Here is a 24,394-nt window from a genome sequence, read left to right on the forward strand (position 1 = left end):
CGCTCTACGTCCGTCTCGGGCGTTCCATTCCACGTCACGAAACCGATGCGTCCCGCCTCGACTCCGGCGCTGCTTCGCCAACACCCGGCGCTAAACGCCACTACTCTAGTACAGAACGCCACTACAAGAAAAAGGCCGACCACGAGGATAAGCGCCAGAGGACGTTTTCCTGAGCCATCACCTGCAGAAGCGAGATGTGTGCTTTCTCCAGCTCCGGTTCCTGACACCACCATTTCAGACCTGGAGTTGGATTGTATCCGTCGTTCCCGATCTGCCTCTCCTCGACCGACCGGAGTCCGAAACGACCTCGGACTCCTCGATATCTGTTGTCGACCGTCAGCAGCTCGCTGCCAAAGTCGACCCGGACGGTTGAGACAAAGGAGTGGCCTACGAAGAACACCAAGGACCAGGAAGGAGACACAGACCAAGAAGGGTTGGCACTCCACACAGTCCGTCAGAAGGAGATTCAGGACCAGGCTACCCAAACGAGGAAACGGAGAAGCCAGCGGTGATACGTGCACGTGCCAATTGACTATTTTACTCTACACGTCTCCAAATGTACGAGGAAGTAAATAAATAAATATGTTATGTTTTAATCGAGAGTGAATAAATACGGAACCTTGCGGCTCCATGATCGTCCTTATTTTCCTGCGAATCTCAAATAGTAGAAGTATCCTAGAAACTGATCCCGACGTGATCATGGAGAGTGACGAGTAGATCGCACGTCTGGCGGTAAAAGCGCCTCCGTTCTGGCCGGAGAAACCCAAACTGGTTCGCGCAAATGGAAAGCCAGTTTACTCTCGCAGGATTCCATAAAATATTCTTACGTCTTAAGCCACATTAAGATTAGACACGCTCGCGAGATTCGCGATATCGTAGCGTAGCCGCCAGTGGAAAAACGAAAATACGGCGCGGTCAAAAGAGCGCTAATTCAGCGTCTGACGGCCACGCAAGAACAAGGCATCCGCCAGCTGTTAGAGCATGAAAAAGCTCATCGATCGAAAACCTTTGATTCATAATAGCAGAGATCACGTAACTGATAGTTGGCGCCGATTTCCTACCTTATTTCCACCTGCTACCAGACCTACGAAGAAACACCTGATCGACGGCAAAACAGGACTCTTCACGAAAAAGCACAAAGCACGACGCAAAAAGAAGGCGTCAAAACAGTTGTTACAGACCACGCGAACTTTTTTTTTCCGACCATCTTAAAGCAACAATGGTCATGAAAACTTCACGAAACAGACTCACATCCAAAACGACACAGGGACGCCCGAAGGATGCCGGCTTGTAGATTTTACAGGATACATGACAAATTAAAAGCTTCAAAAAGCACGAGTTCTGCTACAGGAAGGAATAATTCAATCATCAGGAGTCTCTGGGCCGCATACCTACATATGGCGCCAAGAAGGGAGATGGCGCCCATGTGGAGGTTATCGAAAATTAAACGTACAAACCGTATCAGATCGGTACTCTATCCCTCACATAGAAGATTTTACGCAGAACCTGGAAGCAACGGTGTAATTATATGGGCTGTCTCTTCTCGCCGCGCGCTTGCAGGCGCGCGTATTAGTCGATCTTTATTTATTAATTTCTCATTAATTATTAAGAATTTTGCAAAATGGTAGAAGACTTTTCTACTCGGTTTGATCTGCTCTATTTGCCTACGCGATTCACCGGACATCTTGTATATACATAAAATGTACATGAGGTATATTTTGTGTATATTTATGCTCTAATCTGATTTGACTATACAAGTCATGTATTGTATATCCATATTCATACAAAAGACATCACAGATATTAAAAATAACGCTAAGTATATTTTTTTAATACTGATTCGGATCTGGTTTCCGTATCGAGTTTGTGAAATGATTAATAACTGAAAATGAATATTTAGAATTATCTAAAAATATACAATTTAAAATACATAAAAAAAGATTATGCGATGAAAGTTATTAACCATGTAAGAATATTAATTTTAAAAATTAATGTTATTTCTAAGAAAATAATAAATGAAATAAAAGTTAATTTGATATACAAACATTGAATTAATATAAATTCACTGATAATATAAACTTAAAATTTTTTAATAAAATTATTCTGAATTAAAGTATTGAGCGTATAAAATTAGAAAAGAGAGAAGTTATTGAAATTTATTCGCAATAAAAAACGTAATATACTTTTATTACAATAATAATATTTCAAACACTTTTACATATAATATTAAGAGCTTTGGATAATGTGTCAATATCAAACATAGTATTTTACGAAAAAATTAATATATATAACCTATAAATAGATTAATATAATTAAGCTAGAAATAAATTGCATAATTTGCATTAATAAATGATGTAATCAAACTCAATACATGAAATAATTTCTCAACTTAGAAAGTATTCTATTTTTAAAGATAAACTCAGCATTAAATTGTACATGAAATGATTGTTGTTACATACGTACAACAAACTCTCAAATATTACAAATATAATACGGTAATACAAAATCATTTATACATATGTTATTGAGTTGGACTTATATCAAGACTCGTATTTACACGTATTCGGTATAAAATAGACTTAGTCATCTTTCGCCAGTTATTGTAGAGAATGGTTAAAAGAAATATCGTGTTAACTAGGACTTGATTGCTTCGGAGGAGATTAGGCTTGATCTAAGCTACTTCCGAACTTTGTAAATGCCCTCAAAAGTAGGTAAAATATATACCGTAAACTAGGCATGTCTCAATAACGGACTTCTCTACGTCGCTTGTCAAACAAAGACCGCTTAGACCCTCGATTATTCAGTAGGCGCTCTCGAATATTTGTAGCTGCTCTCTGTTTGCAATTTCGCCTGGGTAATAAAGTGGCGGCGGAACGAATCTGACAATCCACCAGGTGTCAAAAAGTATCAGTACGATATGCCGTGGGAGCAACATTTGATCTGGCAAACACGTCACAAAATATAACGCAAGATCATCGTTATTATAGTTTATTGTGATAGTCCATACATATAGGTATGCTAATGCCACACGCATTAACTTTTCGATTTATATACGTCGCACGTAAACCGTCTTCACTCGCCAAGGTTCGACCGCAAAGGAAGATTAACGCGAGTCATTCCAGGAGAATCAAACCCACGGAACCCCGGCGTCCTATCACTGGTCGATGATGACACCTCAGCGAATCAGGGGATGCCACGCTTGAGTCCCCAAATTATAATATCTAGACGGATTCAAACCAGAATTTGGGGTTCGGTATTTATATCTCCGTCGCGTAAGATGTCACCATCGATTAGACACTGATTCGGTCGACATATCAAGTATATGTTTCGACATACCCGCCCGTCTCGGATTTTATCCAACTTTTTACGTGAGGTCATTTAACGGTGACAATTAGGGCCGCCCGCCGTGACGAGCGGAAGATTACGCAAAGGGGTGCTAATAACAACCCACGTTTATCTAAATAATATAATAAACTTACAAACAAAGAAGAACGAGAAGAAACAAACAAAACAAAAGGCAGTCTACTTCATGCATATGTATATTTTTTTAATCTTGAAGACATAACTTTCACTTTCCCCAACGTAAAAAGCTTTTCATAGGGTGTTTTCGAAAGCTCTCGACCTCAACTAATAAATATGCGATCAAAACCGTTCGACACTTTGGCCCAAAAATTGGCCTTATTGGCCCTCCTCCTTTCCTATAAAATCTTAAAGTCTGGCTGGAACGTTCGAGGCCACCCTGTATATACGTATGTATCCATGAAACTTATATTATTGTTGTTGATTGAGTGAATAAATAAATATATCACATCACAGTACTAGAGACCCTCTAATAAGAGTCTGGCCATCTGATAGCCATTTTTGATTGGTCCCCATTTTTTGTTAATTCCTGCTGAAAAATCATGATAAATTAAATAATTGTATATTTTAGCAATATAATTAAAAAAATTAATGTTCTAGATAAAAATTCAATTTTGGTTAATTGATATCCACCTATTTTCTGTAATAGTTTAAATTACAGATTTATATATAAACTTATATATGTGAAGTATATACATAAAGATTTATGATATATATTATATATGAAGTAAATAACTTTACGAAAAAGATTATGTTCACCATATAGCAGCGACAGTGAGATAGAGAGAGAAAGTGATATATATATGTGACATATGTATTGCTTTCTCTCTCGTAGGATTTTGACAAAATATAGCGGACACTTGTTGGCCAGACTCTTATTAGAGGATCTCTACACAGTACAATCACGAAGCGCCGCTAGTGCGATTTTGTGTTAAAAGTTCCAACTGTACAGAATTTGACACATGCGATTGAATATATTGCGTGTATGACAATGATGACAACAATAGTGACGTGGACGTTTTTTAAAAAGAAAGTTTCACATTGAAATTTAACATAATAATCTCTGTTTATAAAGCACATAGAGGAAAAATAAAGATCGTTATATCCCTAAAAGATATAACTATTAAGGTATAACTATAACTATTCATATTACATCCGCTTGACGATGGGCACTGACCGCGTAAAAAACGCATATGCTGCGAAATACACGCGGAACCGAAATTGCCCAACGTGCAAGCAAAGCAGAAGGATATAAATTAAATGAATGAATAAACTCGTTAATTTATAAATTAGAGATATTACGAGCTACTTTGCCACAATGACGTTGCCTTTGTCCGCTCGTGTGAAGCAAACAGCTTTCTACAAAACATGTTTACCAATTAACGGCAGATATATATATAGAGTGCCAGGTTGCGACTCGTATCACTTTTGTATTTACAACATGAGCATCAAGATGTTCTATCTTTCTGTGACTAGTGTCAATCTATGGTTTTTTAATTTGGAAGTTATGGTGAGAGTTATATTATAAGTTACTTGAATTTCGGTTATATTGTTTGAAGAAGTGTTATACGTATGTAATAAAAAAATTTTAATAATAGAAATCGCGAGACCTAGGACATATTAGAGGAGAGGAGAATTGACTTAATACGAATCACATCGTACTGACTTAACCAACGTTTCACTATGTTTTAACTAATTATGACTGAAGAGTAGTTTATGACGCAAGTAAACGTCGAAACGTAAAGTAGTTTTATACGATTTTGATGTAAAGTTTGGAAATATATATGTTTGACATCAATTCACATAGCTCGTAATAGGCTCATGTTGTTTTATTATCTCTAAAGCAGAAGGACTTTGAATTTACTTTGCTTGCACCTAGGTTCTTGACCGAGGAGGCCCGTTGCCAGGTATCCCTTCCGATCAAGGAACCTTTAAAAAGCGATACTATAAAAACCGAGCAGGAGACGCGCCCGGGAGTCGCTCTCAAGTCGTTAATCAAGACTAACCGTGCAAACCGCGTAACACCAATACCGTCGGAGACGTAGAGTCATACGCGTAGTTCGCGAATCGAATAAAAGTATACGTATAGTCACTACCGCAAGAATAAGTTAGTAGCTGCTTATTCTAAGAAGGTGTAACATTGTAATATTGTCAAAATAACCCAACGACAAGTGTTCAATTGAATAAAAATCATTTATTAAAAAGTGAAAGTGCAAGTAATTATACAAGTTAACCCCGAGCCTGCTCCTGTCGCCCCGGATTCCCATCCAAATTTGGCGCGACCCCTTGTGCCCGAAGCACACAACAAGATATTTTCTTTATACTGGGTGTCCAGTAATAGTCACCTCAACCGTTGTGGGCAAATAAAATGAGTTAAACCGAATAGAAAAGTCCTCTACCATTTTTCGATATTTGCAATAATTATATTATAGAGCAATTAATTGAAATAGATCAGCCAATTCGCGCGGCTTACAAGCACGCGGCTAAAGGGACAGCCCACTCAGAGGTCCAGCGTTATACAACATTCATAAATGTTATTATCTTTTGTCGATTGCTCCTCCCCGCGCTTAGCAACCGCGTAATATTATACTGTTTCTTCTTGTTGCATACTTGGTAACCGTGTATGACTGAGCTGTCTCATCTCGCCGCACACTTGTAGAACGCGCGAATTGACCGATCTTTTTCAATGAATTCCTTATTAATTATTGCAAATATCGAGAAATGATACAGGACTTTTCTACTCGGTTTAACTCACTCTACCTGTCCACGACAGTTGAGGCGACTATTACTAGACATCCTGTATAATTAAAATCCAAACTTTTGATTAAGCCTAGTAAGAAGTTGGTCCATTTAATAATTATTGAGAAACTGCAATCTCTACTCTCAACAGACTAACTCGCGTATAAATACACGAAGTGTCTCGTTGTTAGTATAGTCGGTCGGTTACGTCCAAACTTAACGCAAGATGTTATCTCTTGACGTCGTATCTCTTGACTAAAAGCTACTACGCTTTTCCGATTTTTACATATATATATTTAATATTTCTCATCCTCGACTTTCGTTTCCGCTGTGCTAGAGTAAGGCACGTGTAGAGTAAGTGTGTGTTATAGGGGCGATTTAAGGGGTTATAACACCTTTGCGTAAGAAATTTTTCCTCTTTTTCATTAATTTTTTTCACATCTAAGGAATAGAGTAATCAAAAAACGGGTTTGAGGGTTGATTTTATTATAGTTTCTAGTTATAAAAATTATTTTTTAAATTAAAAAAATCTTTGAAGAATATCCTGTAGATGGCGCCAAAGATGACCCTTTGCGCTATTCCGGTCCAATCGGTGGCCAGGATTCCGGCTTACTGGTATGACATAGAACAAAAATGAAAAGTTTTTCATATTCTCTGATAAATTTTCCATCGAGGTACGTAGGATTTTTGAAAAATATTAATTTTTGTGGAATTTACACTAATTTGAAAAAAAAGTATAAAAATTTTCACTGAAAATCGTTTATAAAATTGGTTCCCAAAAAAAAACTAACAATTCTATTAAAAAACGGCTACGTACCTCGATAAACAATTTAATTTAGCGCAGAATAAGCTTTGTTTCAAGTTAATCCGATGTAAATTGTGGGAGCTAAGCTGGCCACCGATTTGAAAAATGGTGTTTTACAGAAATCGCATTTAAAGTTTTGCAACGAGAAAACTTGTAATTATTAGGAGCTCACCGTTAATCTGCAATGCCTGCACCATACAGTTGACCTTCTACATTAATGTCCTCGTCATCTGTGGCCTTCCGAGCTGATTTCTGCTGCCTACGAGCTTCTTTAGCTTCCTCGGTCATAGTGCGCTCAGCTGCGCGGATCCGGCGTTCGTCTGCTTGAACGCAGAAATTGTAACAAGCACTTCCAATTATTAGATTTAACACTTGCATAATTTGCATTATGCTGTGCAAACCATCATTAAAGTTGCAAACAGCAATATTTGCGGCAATATCGACGATTGCTTTGTTACTGTGAACAGTTTTTGGTGCTATTGCCCACAGCACAAAATTAAAACTCTCCTTGCTGTTTTGAGTAAACCCGCCAACACAGCGGGATAGCAACTCGTCTCGACTTAATTCTTCGTAAATAGGTTGAATAGCTTTAAAAACTTCATTGTTTAAAGCTGGTTTGTGTTGGTATTCATCTAATTCGTTCTCAGCTTTCGCCTGCTGCCAAGAACACCACGAGTTCTCTCCAATTGGGCAACGGTCGTGCTGCGGTTCGCTGTCCGTTGAAATCTTATGGAATAAAGTCGCCCATATTTCTCGTCTCATATCTTCAATGGAATTAGAATTTCTACGAATAGCCAGACCATAGTATATTGTCAACTCGTCGATCAGTTTGCCTGTCAATTTTCCTCTGCCTCCAAGACCTCTTACATTTTTTTTCAAATTACGTAATCTCGTGCCCATACGTTTTTGAACATGATCTATACATTCTTTTTTACAAACATTCAAATCATCATAAGGTTTCGAATCTAAAATGCCTTTGAATGTTTTGCTGTCTCCATCACCGATGTAATGAGAATATTTTAAATTGTGCAATTCTTCGGATCGCTGAAACATTTCTACGACTGCGTCTACTTCCATCTTTCCCGACGAACCTTCGTGATTTCTTTCGCAGTTTGCTTCGTGATTTGCAGCCCATTCTTCATATTCGCTTGTTTCTTGCTTTCCGTTCCACAAACTGCAGGCCTTACAGAATTTAGATTTCACTGCAATGTCGACGACTTTTCCCGTGCACCACCCTATTAGTGATACGACACCGAACAAAGACGAGAGTCCCCTCTTTCTCCAGGTCCCGTCACCAGAAACTGTTATCCCATCTATCTGTCTTCTTTCCAATGACATCTCCTTTTCTTTTGCAGCTGCTCGTTTCATTGAAATTTCACATACAGTATTAGTGGCAACACGAATGTTTGAAATTATTTTGTCATAAAAAGACTGATACACTGGTACCGGCAAACACATAAATGCACAAAATTTTTTAATTCCATTGATTCCTATACCAAGTAATCTCATTGTAAATACCATTCGGCGATTTATTTCGTAAGCGTGATTGTTTATAAGAGGGCTAGAGTCAATATATTTTGGCACGCATTTTTCACAAATAATACCGATTTTGAAACCAAGACCGCGACGTCTGGATTCTTCAAATTTGATGTTCGAGCCACACGTTTTGCAAACAATTAATTGCGAAATGGTTGTAAAAACGGAAACAAAATTAATGAAACGATACCCAAAAGTATTGTCCACGTGTATCTCGTAATCGTCCGCACTCGTTTTAAGTTTTTTCGCCGACGTGCTCACACTTTCACTTTCGCCTTCTAAAGAATACCTATTTAAAGGCTTCCTTCTACTTATTGAACTTTTACGTGCACGTGAAGTACTTGCTCTACTCCCTTTCTGATCTATATGTAGTCTTTGTTTCTCCATTATTACAACAATTTGAAAAGCCGAAGTCGGTGGTGTAACGGAAACTGTTCGCAGTAAACACACGATTCTGGCATAAAATAAAGTATTATATGATAGGAATATACTGTTTTCTGTTGAAATGGTCACAAGAGACATCTACAATATTATACTAAATTCTCAACTACTCGATAGTTGAAGTAGAAAGGCAGAACTCAGAGAGCGCTCCCAGGTTCTCTCCGCGCGCTATGGCGCCGCGTACAAACATGGCTATTTCGTACATGAAAAAGTTCCAGACCGACTCTAGATGAATAAAATTATATTCTATACATTCCAAAGTATCATTTAAGCAAAAAAAAAAAATTTTGAATTTTTTTGACCCTCAAAGGTGTTATAACCCCTTAAGGCGGTTCTAGAAGAGAGAAAAGAGTGAAAGTGAGGGAAAGTGAAAGAGGAAGAGTAGAAGTGTGGAGGACAGAAAATAGAAAAGGAGGTGGTGAGAGGAGGTAAAATAGAAAAACGGAAAGTGACAGAGTTAGGCAGGGAGCAGAGAACGTATAGAGTAGGACACGTGCGCAAGCGGGCGACGACAGCGCGCCAAGTACGAAGTAGCTAGAGAATAGAAAGGAAAGAGTAGGTAGAAGCGAAAGGCGCAGAATAAGAAGTATAGGTAAAAGATAGGTGAAAAGAGTAGGTAAGAAATATGAATAGTAGAAAAAGAGAGGAAAATATAGGAAGTGAGGGTAGAGTATTAAAAAAAAAAAAGAAAAGGAGAGGAGTCTAGGGAATATCAAGAAGTTATGGAAAAAGAAAAAAGACCTACTGGAAATAAGGAAGGAGTATAAGAAGGAAATATTTAAGAGAAGTAAGATGATAGATAGGTCGCCGAAAAGAAGAAGAAAAGGGAACGAGAGAACAGGGAGATAGGAAAAATGATAAGGGAGATGAGAAAGGAAGTTAGAAATATGATCGAAAAATTAAGTAAAGAAATAAAAGAATAGAGTGATAAATTAAAGGAAGAGATAGAAGAATTAAGAAGGAATTGCAAGGAGCAGATGTGAATAGAAAGAAGAGAAGAAAGCATTAAGGGAAGAAATGGAAAGAATGGTGAAAAAGGTAAAGGGTTGGAAGAAAGAGTAGAGAAGATTGAAAGGTAGGGGAGTAGTATTAAAAGATAGAGGAAAGATAAGAGAAGTTAAACGGTGATAAGAGAGGAGGGGGAAAGGGGATAGGAAAGAAGATAAAGCTAGAAAACAAAAATGATTGACATAAAGAGAAAATGAGAAGTAATGGAAAAGAAGGAAAGGAAAAGGAACATAGTCATAAAAAAACTAGATGTAAGGGAGAGGAGAAGAAAAGAGGGAGCAGAAAAATTATTAGCGGAGATAGAAGCGAAGGCTAGAATAATAAAAATGAAGAAAATAGGAGAGGAAAAAGAAAAAGAAAAGGTAGTGATAGAATTAGAGAGTGAAAAAGAGAAATGACAAATGGTAGAGATGAGACGAGGAGAAAGCGGTATTAAAGGATGACAAGAGAAATATAAGGAAAATTGAGACGAAGGAAGAAGAAAGACAGAAGACAAGAAGAATAATATCGGGAAAAGTAGAGAGGGGAAGAGAGGAGAAAAAAGAAGGTAGATTTCTGGAATATAGCAGGGATTGGGAGTAAAGATAAAAACTTTTGAAAAGAATTGGAGGAATGGGAGGTGATGGTGTCAGAAACATGGTTAGAAGAAAAGGAATGGATGAAGACTAAAAGAAAATTACTGAAAGGATATATTTGGAATGCACAATGGGCAGCAGAAAAAGCAAAAAAGAAAGAGCTACTGCTCCCATCTCCTACCGGAGGTATGATAATGAAAATCTAGAAAGAGATAGCAGACAGGGATAGAGATAGACAGGCTTTATGATAGGAAGAGCATAAAGGGACAGGGATAGAGATAGACAGGCTTTATGATAGGAAGAGCATACAGGAGAGGAGAAACATGGAAGATAGTAGGAGTATACATGAGAGTATACGTGAGAGAGAGAATGGAAAATGGAAAGAGAGGAAGGAGTGTACATAATAATAGGAGGAAACTTTAATGCGAGAACGGGAAGAGAAGTAAAAAGAATGCAAATAGAAGAGATAAAAAAGATGATGGAGAGGAAAAGAAAAGAAGATCAAAAGTTAAGACAATTAATACGGAAGGAAGAAAACTGATTAATTTTCTGGGAGAGAGTAGATGGAGTATAATCAACAGGGATGCAAGAGGAGACGAAGAAGGGGAATGAACATTTTCAGAGAGAGGGGAAATACAGTAATAGGGAACGAGAATAGCAGAGAAAAGGTAAAAAGGTTACAGATAGAAGATAAGATAGACTCAGATCATCACCCAGTGGATGTGAAAATAGAAGGGAAAAAGAGGGGAAGAAAGGTAGGTCAGCAGGGAAAAGTGGGAAGAGGAATATGGAACAAAGAAGGACGCAAAGTATTTAAGAAGAAAATGCGACCGGCGGTTTCAGCATCCGAGATGGACGCGGAGACGCAGATCGCTGGCTCGAGCGACATACCGTGACGCCTGGAAGGAGTCTGGAGGCGAGATCCGGATCCGAAGAGGACAAGTGATCTTTGGACTACGGACATTTATTTAAAGAGCAAACAAGAGAGTTGCGCGAGAGGAAAAACACGTGTTATTTTGTTAGGAAAGCGCAACGAGATGATCGCGATTAATATTTTATGTTATTTATTATAAAGATTTTTTAGTTAATATTGTAAAGACACGAGAATAATTTAATTTCAATTTATTTTATGTTACGAGGATAAATTAATATATCCGCGAGAGTTCGCGTGAAATTGAGACACAAGGCGCGAACCAGTTATTTTAATTTTTTATCTTAGCTGTAAAATAAAAAAGGCATATTGTTTTTCGAATAATAGAATAAAAGAAATAAATTTTTATAATGAATATTCAGTTCTGATGTTTGTTAATAAAGTCGCAGCTAGAATAGGCGCAAGGAGAAAAAGGAAACACGATTCGGTAGCTGAAAACAACACGCAAAAAATTATATGCAGTCGGGAAAATTGTCGATAATCATTTTCGTGGTTAGCATAATAAGCTGTTTGTAATACGAATTAAAGACACGCGCGAGTTGAACAGCGGGCGGTCGAGAGAGACAGAAACTGCCGCGGTTAGCATAAACGAGTTAGCAAACATCTGCGAGTGGGAGCGATTGCGAAACGCGCGTGATAGAATGTTTATCGAAAGAATTGCACAGAGAGTCGCGCAAATTAATTGAGATAGAAATAGCAATACGCGATAATACGGGATTGAATGAAATCCAGGTATTGGCAAGAAACGCGAGCGAGCGAGAGAGAGAAGAACAATATCAAACGCGGAAGTCTTCAACGATAGACGCGAGGCGCGTAGCGATAAGACCGGAAGCGATTAAATAACGGATTATTATGTCGCGAACGAATCTCGACGATATTGCATTTTGTAAGAGAACAAAATGGCGCAAAGTGACGCCGAGAACGTTGGAAACATCACCGATAGAAATTGACTTGACGCATCAGACGGACGAGGACGTCTCGACAAACGAATCATTGGATTGCGTTCCGGAAGTCAAGACAAACACGAGCGCGGAAATAAAGTCATCAACCAGCTTGACGAAAAATAACGAGACAGACTCAAACGCACGAAATCTAGACAAACACCGAGTCAAAAGCGCGAATTATGAAGAGCGTCGCGACGCGTCCCGAGCTCGGGATTGGCCAAAGGAGAGGATGATGCCGACCATCGGGTATAACAAAAGGGGCATCGAGACCGAGAGGATCTTTGCTTTTTGAGACGCGGCCGAGGCAAGATCCACGCTAGTCGTGATAAAATTAATACACATCGGAATTTAGAATATTTTCGAGATTTGGAAATACTTTCATGCGAGTCGATGTACGGGCGAACAATCCCAAGTGATCGAGATCCGCGAGTCAGTCCGCAGCGTAAGTCGTGTAACGTGATTGCGTAAGACAGCGTCGGCGTCGCGACACAAAAAACGCGTTGTCATAGCGAAAGCCGACAAAGGCTTAGTGCGTAATCGGGAAACCTTGTGACACGTCAATGTATGTAAGGGACCTATTAACATTGTACAAATTAACTTTGTGATATACGAGACATATTAAATTACATTTAATATATTTTATCAAATACTTTTAATTATTTTAAAATTAAAACAAGTGAATGAAGTCAATACTTACCTTGTATTTACCCATCCATGTTCAAAGTGTATCCTGAAATTATCCTCGGGTGTGACGGTGATTCACTGGCAACATCTGAAACAAAAAGGAGAGTAGGGGTGTGCGACCGAGGCCTGTTTGAACGCAGAGCTGAGACGGGATGGATTCGAAATACAACGTACCTTGCTACTTAACTGGTTAACGTAGCTGGCGACCACAACAAAGACGAAAGCATCATAACCTGTACCGTGGTAAATGCATGGTCTTTGACCTCAAACGTGCTTGTCGGGTCACAAAAGTAGATAGAATAAAAAGGGGAAGAGAGGAGATAGAAAAAGAATAGAAGAAAATAGAGGAAAAACTGAGAGAGGCGATAAAGGAAGCAGAAAGAGAACAAAATGATTAGAATGCCGGAAGTTGTGCGTGAAAATAAAGAGGGAGGGAAATGAGAGATGGGAAAAAGGGCGGCAGAGGCGAAAAGGGAAAAGATGTATAGGAAATAGTAAATAGGGAAAGGAGGAGAAAGACAGGGATAAATGAAAGGATTGAAATGAAAGAATGGAGGGAATATTTTATGAGACTATTATAGGAGTAAAAGAAAGAGTGGTGAGAGAAGAGAAGGGGGAAAGGAAAAGAGAAGAGGAGGTAGAAAAGGGGAATTAAAAGAAGTATTAAAGAAATTGAAAGAAGAAAAAACGGCAGGAATAGATGAGATACCAAACAAATTAAATTATGGAGGGGAGGAGCTAGAGAATTGGATATTTCTATACCATAATGCATTTTGAGCATTTCTGCAACAGGATATGGAGATGGAAGGGATGGCCAGAAGAATGGAAAGAAGGAATGATAGAGCTAATAGTCTAGAAAGGAGGAGGAAAAGAGGTGGAAGATTATAGAGGAGTTACGTTAATGTCATCTCTGTATAAAATATACATGATGGTGTTAGCAGAAAGATTAAGAAAGGAGATGAAAAAGGAATGCTACAGGGATAGACAGGATTTAGAAGAGGAATGGGAACGATTGATAATACATAGGTACTGAATCATGTAGTCAACATGCAAATAGAAAAAAAGGAGGGGAAAATGGTAATCATGTTCGTGGATTTGAGGGCAGCATTTGATTCAGTAGACAGAGGGATATTAGGGAAAGCGATGAGGAAGAGAGAGATAAGAAGAGGGTTGATAAGAAGAATAGAGGAGGTAATGAAGAAAACAAGATGCAGAATAAAGGTGGGAGGGGAATAAGGCAGGGATGCCCATTGAGTCTGATGCTGTTTAACATTGTAATAGCAGACATAGTATAAAGGAAGAGATGGGAAAAGTGAAATAGAGATGTGTAATAATTGGGGAAGAAAAGGTGTACACGTTAGCTTACGCGAATGATATGGTATTAATGGCAGAAAAAGAAGATGAAATGAAAAGTACGATTGGGAGATTGGAAGACTATCTAGAAGAAAGAAATTGGAGTTAAAAGCTAGCAAGATAATAAGATAATGAGATTTAGAAAAAAGGGGGGGTAAAGTTAAAGGAAAGAGAGTGGGGATGGAAAGAAAAAGGATGAAGGAGGTCAAGAACAAATAATATTAATAGAACGCTCTTATCGTAATAACAAGGATAGAAAGAATATTTTGCTGTGAATAGGCTAATATTTAGCAATTCCCTAAGACAAGGAACAATCTCTAAATTGAGATTTAAATTCCTCTCCCCTTTACCCCCCCCCCCCCCTAAATTGATGAAGTCAAGGAATTCATATTTCTAGGATACAGGATGCAAAGGAATGGAGGGCAAGAAGTACATGTGAACAAGTGGAACAAGTATAGGGAATAGGTAAAAGAAGGTTTAGGAAAAATTGGAGGAAAATGTTGTGGCTACTCGATAAATTAGTGTGGACGGTGTTAAGTTATGGGGATGGAGAAAATGAGATGGAATAGAAAGGATGGAAGGCCTAATGGATAGGCAACCCAAAAGCGGATACCCAACTAATTAGATTGAAGATTTGATTAAGTAGGGTTAAGTTAGATTAAGTTAGGATTAAGAGATATGTAAAAAGTATTGCTTGTAAAGATGTCCTTTGTAAAGTTGTGTAAATTGTAATCCTAAGGGGATTAATAAAGTTACTATTACTATTACTTCTCATCCTAATTTTTTCACATTCCCCATTTTCTCCGTCTTCCTTCCCATTTTTTCTTCCTCTTCCTCCCTCCTTTTCTTCCCCTCTCTTACCTCATCTTTCTATTCCTATTCACTTTTTCCTCTCTCTCTCTCTCTCTCTCTCTCTCTCTCTCTCTTTCTCTCTCCCCCTCTCCCTCCTTCTCCCTCTCCCTCTCCTCCTCTCTCTCTCTCTATTTCCTTTCTTTATCTTTTTTCCTTTGTTGTCTCATTCATTTTATCATTATATCAGCAAAGTCGTTTTTTCATGAACGATATATTATGTCTCGTTTAATCGGTTTGTAATATTTATAAGTGCTATATTTTCTAATTTCTTATAAAATTCTATTTTAAATTTGAATTAAAAAAATTATACAAATAAAGTATATATATTTGACTATATAAATATTTTAAAATTCTTCTATAAAAAGCAATTACAAATTTTCAAGTTAGCATTATTAACACATTTCAATTTTCTTAATGTATAAGTAAAACTAATTTAAGTGTTTAAAATTGATTTCTGTAGGACCCTTCGTCTCGTGTAAGCACAAACGTTCCACTTTCGATGTTTATGGTTGAAAAAGGAAAAAGATATAGATTTCGTATGATCAATGCATGTAGTACAGTTTGTTTGGTCGAAGTAAGGATCAAAATGCATCCCGTGCAAATAATAGCTACAGATGGTGAAAATGTAAAACCAATAGAAAACATTGATGTCACTACTATGGCTACAGGTAATATATACAATTTGAATTATACACACACACAACGTAATGTTCACACTGAAACTATGTATTCTTGGTGTCATTCTAAGTCAAAAAATCTTAACACACATACATATACCCTAAAGTCGATTGTTTTAAAGTTATGGCAAAAGAATGCAAAAGCAATTATTTAATTATTTAAAAAAATAAAAATCTTCTCTCGACCGTACTGGCAAATATTATTTATTCAATCACAACGTTTCGACCCTTCTTTGAGTCCTTATCAAGTGATCTAGATATATTTTTGACATCTTAAAATTATAATTTTATTTTTAATTGTACAAGTAAGTCTCGCTTCTTTTTCTTTTTATCATTTTGTAATATTGTTAGTGAAGTAATTTTGTTTTTTTAATGTATTAATCTCTGTCTATGTATATCTAGATCACTTGATAAGGACTCAAAGAAGGGTCGAAACGTTGTGATTGAATAAATAATATTTGCCAGTACGGTCGAGAGAAGATTTTTATTTTTTTAAAATTCTGTCTGGCGTTTCTCAAATATCTACGTTCTTATTTAATTATTTATTTATAATTTTTTATAATTATTGACACAATTATTCATATTAAATCAGATAAGAAATATATGTCGGCTCTCAATATTATTAATAATAATAATACATGAATTTTTAAATCGGCCAATAGAGCCCAAGCGCGAAAAATTAATTTTTCGGAACTGTATCTCTTGATTTGAGATTATTAAGTTCCATATATAAATTAATCTCGAACTTACATATGGAGAAAAATAGGCGAGAAAAATATAGGTCCGAAAAGTCGCTGAAGCGGGAATCGAACCCGCGTCTTTCACTTTCCGGGCGACTGCTCTTACCAACTAAGCTATTCAGACCCTTTCGATCCTATATTTTTCATTTGCCTTTTTAGTAGATGTTAGAAAATTAATTTTTCGCGCTTGGGCTCTATTGGCCAATTTGGCCAAAAATTCATGGATTATTATTAATAATATTGAGAGCCGACATATATTTCTTATCTGATTTTATTTACGCCTGGGCCTAATCATGGCGTTATTTACTAACATCTACTAAAAAGGCAAATGAAAAATATAGGATCGAAAAGGTCTGAATAGCTTAGTTGGTAAGAGTAGTTGCCCGGAAAGTGAAAAACGCGGGTTCGATTCCCGCTTCAGCGACTTTTCGGACCTATATTTTTCTCGCCTATTTTTCTCCATATGTAAGTTCGAGATTAATTTATATATGGAACTTAGTAATCTCAAACCAAGAGATACAGTTCCGAAAAATTAATTTTTTGTGCTTAGGCTCTATTGGCCGATTTAAAAATTCATGTATTATTATTATTATTCATATTAAACTTATTAAATTCATAAAAAAACGACCAATACTGGACTAAAAAGGTTTTTTATTAATTTACTTCATGACATTTCGACCTGTGGTTTAGGTCTTTATCAAATAATTTTGAAATTATAAATACAACAAAAGCAATTACATCAATCATAAGAGATCAATCTAAACAGATAAGCAAAAAAGAAAAAGTAAAATTAAAAACACAATTTTTTTAAGATGGCAATATAATTAAAGTAGTGTTAATTTCTAAGAACATATCTATCACTATATACTAAAACTTCCGTCTATTAAGACATCTCGTTGGTATGTAAGCAATTCGTCAATACAATATAAGTTTTTAAACAATTCTAGAGACCTTATCATAAATACTGTTTAGGTTGTTAGTGTCTTTTTGAGCGTTTAACGTATTGTTAACCTTTTCTATAAAAAATATTTCAGCTGATTCTCTCTTTTTTGTATGTCTCTCGTTATATAAAATATTCGGATTTTCCCAGTCAAATTCATGTTTAAAATCCATTCTACGTTTACTTATAACTGAGTAATTACTCTCATGCAATTTTATATTATTTTTGTGTTCTTTAATCCGAGTATTTAAATGTCTCTTTGTTTGTCTTATATATGAGAAATCTCGTATGGTTGATGTAATTGCTTTTGTTGTATTTATAATTTCAGAATCATTTGATAAAGACCACAAGTCAAAACGTGAAAACAAAATTTCGATAGTAGTAGTATAGTGGCAGGTATGGCCCGTCAAAACAAACCCCCACCACCGAACCCTCTGGCGCCGTGTCTTATCTTATCTTTGGTATGGCCTGTCAAAACAAACCCCCACCACCGGCCCTTCTGGCGTCGCGGCTTATCTTTCCCCCACCACCGGCGTCTGGTTTTTCCGAGTGCGGGTGTTGGGGGAAAAGGGTGTTGGGGGGGAAAAAAAATGGCGACTGGCCCCGAAAGGTGGGGATGAGAATTTTTTTTTATTTTTTCTGATTTTCTCTGGATTTGAACCCGGGACCTTCGTGTTTCCGAGCAGGGTCCTAGTTTGTTGAGCTAAACGAGATTTTACTAGTCTAAGGATTAGACGAGGTATTTAAGCTAAAGTTGCATAGAGTACGGTATGGGGGTTCGGGAATACGAATGGCAAGGATAGCTCGTCGAATCAAATAGTTGATATTGGACGGGGGTGGGGTAAAAACATTTTGACCAAGAAAAGCGTCATGCGGTCGACCGGGAATCGGTGGCAGGTAGTGGCTGACAATGCCGTAGGGTAATAAAAGAAAAAGAACACGCAAATATTTCTACAGGCGAGCATTCCAACTCGTGTCACGATAAAAAAAAATAATACATCATCGTAGATTAGAAAGTGTAGGTGGTGTCAGGATAGTTTTAGATGATGTCAGAGCGTAATTCTAATAAGGCTTCTAGTGGATCTTAACAAAGGATCTTTATTAGGTTAAGCTATACTCGATAGGACACGCACGACGGCTCGCACTCTGCGAGGAACTGACCTCTTAACCTTCTCCCTTCTTTCTTACGCAGCGCCGCCAGGGGGGGAGAGGAAACGTAATTCGCCGCTCACGCGTGTATATAAATGAATAATAATTCGCCTACAGTCGGCCAGCCTGACATTACGACCGTCTCGGTCGTACGTATAGGAACAAAACGTATTAAGTAAATATATCCAAGATATACAATTTCCGTTCGAACAAAGAAACATTTATCGAGTCTAAACTGCAACCGGTATCGTCGCGCTATTTCAAATACATCTTTCAAAATATTTAGGTGTTCCTCTATACTTTCAGTCGCTATCAAAATATCATCTAGATATAACAAGATACTACTCTCTCGGATGAGTTTATCAAAGACTTTGTTGACGAATCTCTGGAACACTCGTTGAGCATTAGTCAACCCGAACGGCATTCGTAGGAATTCAAATTGTCCGATAGGCGTCACAAACGAGGTGTATTTTACCGAACACTCAGACATCTTAATATGATAAAATCCGTTCTTTAAGTCGAGACTACTAAAATATTTTTTTCCTTTTAACCGATCAATATGATCATCTATCAACGGTGTGGGAAAATTGTCTTTCACAGTAATCTTATTGATTTCACGGAAGTCGACACACAGTCGTGACTCGCCATTTTTCTTCCGCACGAGAACGATTGGGCTAGCGTAGGGTGAATTACTCTGCCTAATTGTACCTGTTTTCAATAAGTCGTCTAATATTACTTGCAACTTTTCTTTATCGGCATACGTTAAACGCCTAGGCCGGAAGGTAATCGGCTGTTCATTTTTTAATAAAATTTTCATCTCGGTTTCCGGCTCGCTCGCATCCGAATCCCATTTATCAACGTATTCTTTGTTATACAATCTTCGAACGCTTTCGACTACATGCGATTCGACACCGGGATTAATATTCAATTCTTCTCCAACTTTTACAGGATTTTCGAGATATTCTATTTGCATAATCTCGGTATCAAAATTGTTCTCGCTTGTCGACTCGTTTCTCCTAGTAATCTTTACCGTTTTACCTAGTTCGATTTTTATTAACGGATCTCGACAAAAATCGCGACCAAGTAATGCCGCACACGACATTGTTTCGTTCGGTACTACCAGAAAACGTAGCTGAATATTAATTCTCTCGATTTCGACTAATTTCGAAAAGGTGCCTACTACGCGAACAGGGGATTTATTTACTCCACAGAAACAATCGCCGTTAGGAGGTAGCGGTTCGCGCAAACTCGTCGGAACATACTCAGTTTTTATGAGGCTCACTGGGGAGCCGGGATCAACTATTGCGTCTACTGTATATTCACGATCCATATCCCCTTCAAAGGACACCGAAAACTTTAACTGTACACAATACGGATCGCTAACGGGTATCGGTTCGATCAAGTTCACAACGTTCGTCGACTCGGGTTTCGACTCTTTCTCGGGACAGTCTTTTTTCAAGTGGCTGGCTGAACCACATCGATGACAGCCTCCCTTAACTTTCTTCGGGTGTGAACATGCGGATGCCAGATGTCCAACTCCCTGGCAGTTATAACATTTAATTATCTTTCGGCGTGGTGCCAAATCTGCACTCGACGATGCTGGATTTCCTTTAAACGCTGAACTCTCCTTCATCGACAATTTCCCATCCTTTTGGATTTTTCCTTGATCAATAGGTTTCTTCCATTTGCGATCAGGGAACTTCTTCGGGTGTAGCGTCAATCCTTTAAATGCCTCCAACAAATCCGACTGAGACTCGAACTGCATAATACGTGCTTGATCTCTGAGATTGCGATCAGGTATACCCTCGATGACATAATCGACAACTTCGTCATCTACTATCGGTACCCTATTAGCGAGGATTATTTTATCATGGAAGTAACTCGTGAATGATTCGTCCGTCCGCCATGCTCTCTCTTCGAGCTTCTTGCGTAGGGACAATCTTGATTGACGAAGGTCGAACATTCCCTTCATGGCCGCCAATAGATTTTCTATACTAAGGGTAAGATGATGTGGTTTGGAGTGAAACCACTCGGATGCACGTCCTTTTAATTTAGAGCTTATTAAAATTCTTGTCGCCGCATCATCCAAGGCGTACGACACTCGCAGCAATTGTACCTGCTGTTCCCATTTCCAGAACGTACCCTCACTGCCGTCGAATTCGCTCAACAAGTCGCGAATAGCCCTTACACTTTCGCTCATCGGTGGACCATTACGTCTTCTTCCGCCATCATTCATCTGCGGTGCTCCATGATCTTCGATGTTCTCTCGTCTAACGATATCTAATTCATGTTGAAGAAGAGCTCGTTCTCTTCTAAGTAGTTCATTTTCTCGTCGAATCAAGTCATTCTCAGTCAAAGGACCTTCAACGGATGCGTCGTTACTTACTTGGCTTTCATTGTCCTTGCCCGCGACGGCATCCCTCGATTCATGGCCCGCGTCAATCGGCTGATCGACACCGCGGCTCTGCCGTGACCTCTGTTCATCCAGTGTGGTCCATATCTCCGGGTCATTGGCAGTCAATCGATCTATCAGGTCAGCTTTGTTACCGGTCGCCGGCAACTTCTTCTCGCGGAGAATGTCCTTAATCTCGGCAAGCGTATACGCACTCGGCGGTCTCGCCATTGTTAGTGACACACTGCACTTCCCTTTTCTATACGTCCTAGCACACAGCGACGTGTTAATAAATGTTTAACCTCAGTCAAAATGTTCGCGACACACGTCGGCACAATTAGCACACAGCAAAGATTCGCGGTACACAGCGCGAATTACCGTCAAAATATTCGCGACACACAGCGCGGAATATTCTATCTCACTAGGATATCGCGTTACACGTCGATTCACCGCGCGCGATACGTGGACTCGCTTTCTCTCGTACGCGGCGGAACAATTAGCTAGCAGCAAAGATTCGCGGCACACAGCGCGAATTACCGTCAAAATATTCGTGGCACACAGCGCGGAATATTCTGTCTTTTAGCACGCAGCAAAGATTCGCGGCACACAGCGCGAATAACCGTCAAAATATTCGTGGCACACAGCGCGGAATATTCTGTCTTTTTGCACGCAGCAAAGATTCGCGGCACACAGCGCGAATTACCGTCAAAATATTCGCGACACACAGCGCGGAATATTCTATCTCACAAGGATATCGCGTTACACGTCGATTCACCGCGCGCGATACGTGGACTCGCTTTCTCTCGTACGCGGCGGAACAATTAGCACGCAGCAAAGATTCGCGGCACACAGCGCGAATTACCGTCAAAATATTCGTGGCACACAGCGCGGAATATTCTGTCTTTTAGCACGCAGCAAAGATTCGCGGCACACAGCGCGAATTACCGTCAAAATATTCGCGACACACAGCGCGGAATATTCTATCTCACAAGGATATCGCGTTACACGTCGATTCACCGCGCGCGATACGTGGACTCGCTTTCTCTCGTACGCGGCGGAACAATTAGCACACAGCAAAGATTCGCGGCACACAGCGCGAATAACCTTCAAAATATTCGTGGCACACAGCGCGGAATATTCTGTCTTTTGCAAAGATTCGCGGCACACAGCGCGAATAACCATCAAAATATTCGTGGCACACAGCGCGGAATATTCTGTCTTTTTGCACGCAGCAAAGATTCGCGGCACACAGCGCGAATAACCGTCAAAATATTCGTGGCACACAGCGCGGAATATTCTGTCTTTTAGCACGCAGCAAAGATTCGCGGCACACAGCGCGAATAACCGTCAAAATATTCGTGGCACACAGCGCGGAATATTCTGTCTTTTTGCACGCAGCAAAGATTCGCGGCACACAGCGCGAATAACCTTCAAAATATTCGTGGCACACAGCGCGGAATATTCTGTCTTTTAGCACGAGCAAAGATTCGCGGCACACAGCGCGAACAACCATCAAAATATTCGTGGCACACAGCGCGGAATATTCTGTCTTTTTACTCGAGTAACACAAGACACGGTTTTCTCTGCATCGACCACAACACTTGGTCGTACCTTTCAAAGTCCCGTGTATCTCTCGTGCGTGTATTAACCTCACAGATCCTTCGCTAACTTCTTCTTTGATCCCACTTCTGAAGTTGTAGGTGGTGTCAGGATAGTTTTAGATGACGTCAGGGCGTAATTCTAATAAGGCTTCTAGTGGATCTTAACAAAGGATCTTTATTAGGTTAAACTATACTCGATAGGACACGCACGACGGCTCGCACTCTGCGAGGAACTGACCTCTTAACCTTCTCCCTTCTTTCTTACGCAGCGCCGCCAGGGGGGGAGAGGAAACGTAATTCGCCGCTCACGCGTGTATATAAATGAATAATAATTCGCCTACAAAAGAATGCTTATTGTTGAAAAGATGTCAGATAAAATTTTATTTTAAAATAACTCGCGGCTTAATGAAGGTGAACAGGAACATGCACGTTGAGAAAATTTCTGGAAAAAAGAAGTGAAAGAAAATCGAATAATGGTTTTAAAAGTACAAATATGGTTTATATTTAAAATATTTTTACAGAACAAAATTATTCACAAACATTTCAAGAAAATATTCGTCAAATAATTATTAACATTTACGTTTCGATATGATTGCATGTACAATTTGTTCGAAATAAAGTGAAATTATTTCTAAAAATATTATCTCAAAATATACATCGAGAAATGTTAAATCTTTCAGCTGGGTGCGTACATTACGTTCTATTTCCTTACTGTTACCTCTGATCGTGAGTTTCACGATACTGTTATTGATGCTACCGTTGACAGGGAAGATTTAACTGTATTTTGTTAATTAAATATCGAGCACATTTGTTGACATTAATTAAAATAAAATTTAGGCGATTTAAATTAGCGTTCACACAATCAACTATATTTTCTACACCTTGAAAAATCGTTCTCTGCATGACTATCGCAATGTTGTAAGTTTTACGTCTTTTCGCCTTCGGTCCGTTTGCGTTCGCATCCTCCGCAGTTTCGGAAGAAAGATCTTCTTGCTCGTTTTCACGATATGTTATTAGTATGGCTCTAGCACCATATGCGGTAGTGAAATTTATAATTATCTTGTTAAAGATGATCGAGCTCAAATTAATTTTATCACCGTTTAAAGTAGTTCGACATTGTTTCCATCTTATTTTAATATACAGAAACGTTCAAATAGACGACTAAGAAAAATCAAATTTGCGGTTGGAATGATTGTAAAACATAAACATAAAAAAAAATGGCAATATATGTTTTATAATTTATTATATCAATGAAATATAATTTTTCAACTTCTCCAGCACTCACTCATAGCTTGATACTATCACAGAATCCGTGTTTCACGGTGGGTATTAAATAAATTGGATTTCACCATTTTCTCGCCACCCTGCGTCTTCCATCCAATCCAAAAATATTTTCAAATTAATAATCAAATATGTCAAGACCGCCAGAAAAATAAAAAATAAAAATAATGCACAATCTCTTCTCGACCGTACTGGCAAATAATTTATTGATACTAATCACTACGTTTATAGTGGTATTGTTTTATAATTTTGTGGTTTAATTACTAATGACTTTGTATTTTTTAGTTCACTTGAAAAGGACTAAAAGCTATGGTTGAAACATGGTGATTAGTATCAATAAATTATTTGTCTGTATGAGAAGAGATTGTGTATTATATTTTGTTTTTA

The 24,394-nt window shown here is 38.4% G+C and overlaps 1 protein-coding gene across 2 annotated transcripts; it reads right to left on the reverse strand.

The window, feature by feature from the left end:
- Nucleotides 1–7,077: 7,077 nt before the first annotated feature.
- Nucleotides 7,078–9,195, reverse strand: LOC114944007 (uncharacterized). Of its 2 annotated transcripts, XM_085483318.1 has the most exons (2): nucleotides 7,929–9,195; nucleotides 7,078–7,859 (listed from the first exon to the last, which is right to left on the reverse strand). In XM_085483318.1, exons 1-2 carry the CDS (start codon nucleotides 8,959–8,961, stop codon nucleotides 7,078–7,080), a joined length of 1,815 nt encoding a protein of 604 aa, XP_085339444.1. In that variant the 5' UTR covers nucleotides 8,962–9,195. The 2 variants fall into 2 exon arrangements, with proteins under 2 accessions (XP_085339444.1, XP_029175542.2); XM_029319709.2 differs by having other exon boundaries at nucleotides 7,078–9,195.
- Between the last annotated feature and the right edge of the window lie 15,199 nt (nucleotides 9,196–24,394).

The sequence above is a fragment of the Nylanderia fulva genome, unplaced genomic scaffold, assembly GCF_048542155.1.
Source record: "Nylanderia fulva isolate GAGA-0341 unplaced genomic scaffold, ASM4854215v1 Scaffold241, whole genome shotgun sequence".
Lineage (NCBI taxonomy): Eukaryota > Metazoa > Arthropoda > Insecta > Hymenoptera > Formicidae > Nylanderia > Nylanderia fulva.

Bases quoted from the DNA above. Each gene is read 5' to 3' on its own strand.
- LOC114944007 (XM_029319709.2), bottom strand. From the start codon at position 8,961: ATGTCTCTTGTGACCATTTCAACAGAAAACAGTATATTCCTATCATAT.